At 56.9% G+C, this 1,130-nt stretch overlaps 1 protein-coding gene across 1 annotated transcript; it reads right to left on the reverse strand.

Annotated features, from left to right (window-relative positions):
• Nucleotides 1–411: 411 nt before the first annotated feature.
• LOC107125258 (RNA-binding protein 42-like) lies at nt 412–950 on the reverse strand (the record flags this gene model as incomplete). The annotated part of the gene is made up of 2 exons (XM_015428704.1): nt 412–618; nt 810–950. Coding segments are annotated over 2 exons (348 nt in total), but the record flags the coding sequence as incomplete, so codon positions are not given.
• Between the last annotated feature and the right edge of the window lie 180 nt (nt 951–1,130).

Here is a 1,130-nt window from a genome sequence, read left to right on the forward strand (position 1 = left end):
CCAAGAAAAAGTAGGATGACCCAAGCGGTAAGGCTGCATTCCTGAGCAGACTTACTAGGCAGTAAATCCCATTAATGCAGTAAGAATTACTCCTAAGTGCGTAGGCCTAGCCTCTCCCACACCCCTCCTGACGTTAACCCTTTCATACCTCTTGCTGTGAAATAAACCCCACTCCAAAGACCCAGGTCCTGGTATCCAACACCCTTAAGCTCAATGACTGAGAATGTGACTTCCAGGCAGAACGTTCCAGGACTACATTCCTGACCAACTGTGAAGTCTTCTTGGCCTCTGATTCTCCTCCTCACCCAACTCCTCATCTCCCTCTTCCCCCTCTGGCAGACCAGTCAAGAAGCAAGCATCAATCCCAAGCTGGGACACTAGATCTCACGGGCAGCACACGTCCCTTCTTACCTCGACGGGTACGAAGCCAGAGTCAGGTCCTCGGGGGCGCTTCCCGCGGGCGGGCGGAGGCTCATGTGCGCGCAGCGAAGGGAGCCGACTCAGGTCCACCAGCGGAACAGGCTCCGCCTCTGGCATGCTGGGACCAATCACCGGCTCCTCCAGCCCGACCGGCTCCTTCTCCTCTACCACAGGGGGCGGGGGCTCTCGATGCTCCTCCTGCAGGGGGAGGGGGAAAGGCCATGATGCCCAGGAGTAGGCATGTTATCAGAGGCGTTCCTCAGAGGCTTGCACAAGGAACTGCCCACCACGGGAATCTCAGTTGTGCACCCTCCTGCATCCCGGGGCCGAAGAAGGTCCCTGCAGAGGATTTACTCGCAGGACGCTCAGATGTCGGTACGCTCACTAACCTCTTGCTTCTTCACCGGCGGGGCAGAATACACAGTAGGGGCCGCCTGGATGACCGTGGGGTTCACTTTGGGAGGGGCCACAACAGGCCTAGGGACGGGCACCAATGGAGCCAGAGGGCCGACAGGAATCCCGGGGCCAACCTAGCGGACGGAAATCAACGCGACAGCTATTGATCCAGGAGTTGCACGCTCACGTCACTGCCTGACTCACATTTCCAGCCGACATCCTCTTTAACGCAGTTCAAATGTTACCCCAGACAGAGTTCTTCAGCAAATGCTTTGGAAGGTTTAATAGAGAAAGCAGAACGACGGGTTTTCTGC

Source organism: Gekko japonicus, unplaced genomic scaffold (assembly GCF_001447785.1).
Source record: "Gekko japonicus isolate JY-2015 unplaced genomic scaffold, Gekko_japonicus_V1.1 scaffold32728, whole genome shotgun sequence".
Lineage (NCBI taxonomy): Eukaryota > Metazoa > Chordata > Lepidosauria > Squamata > Gekkonidae > Gekko > Gekko japonicus.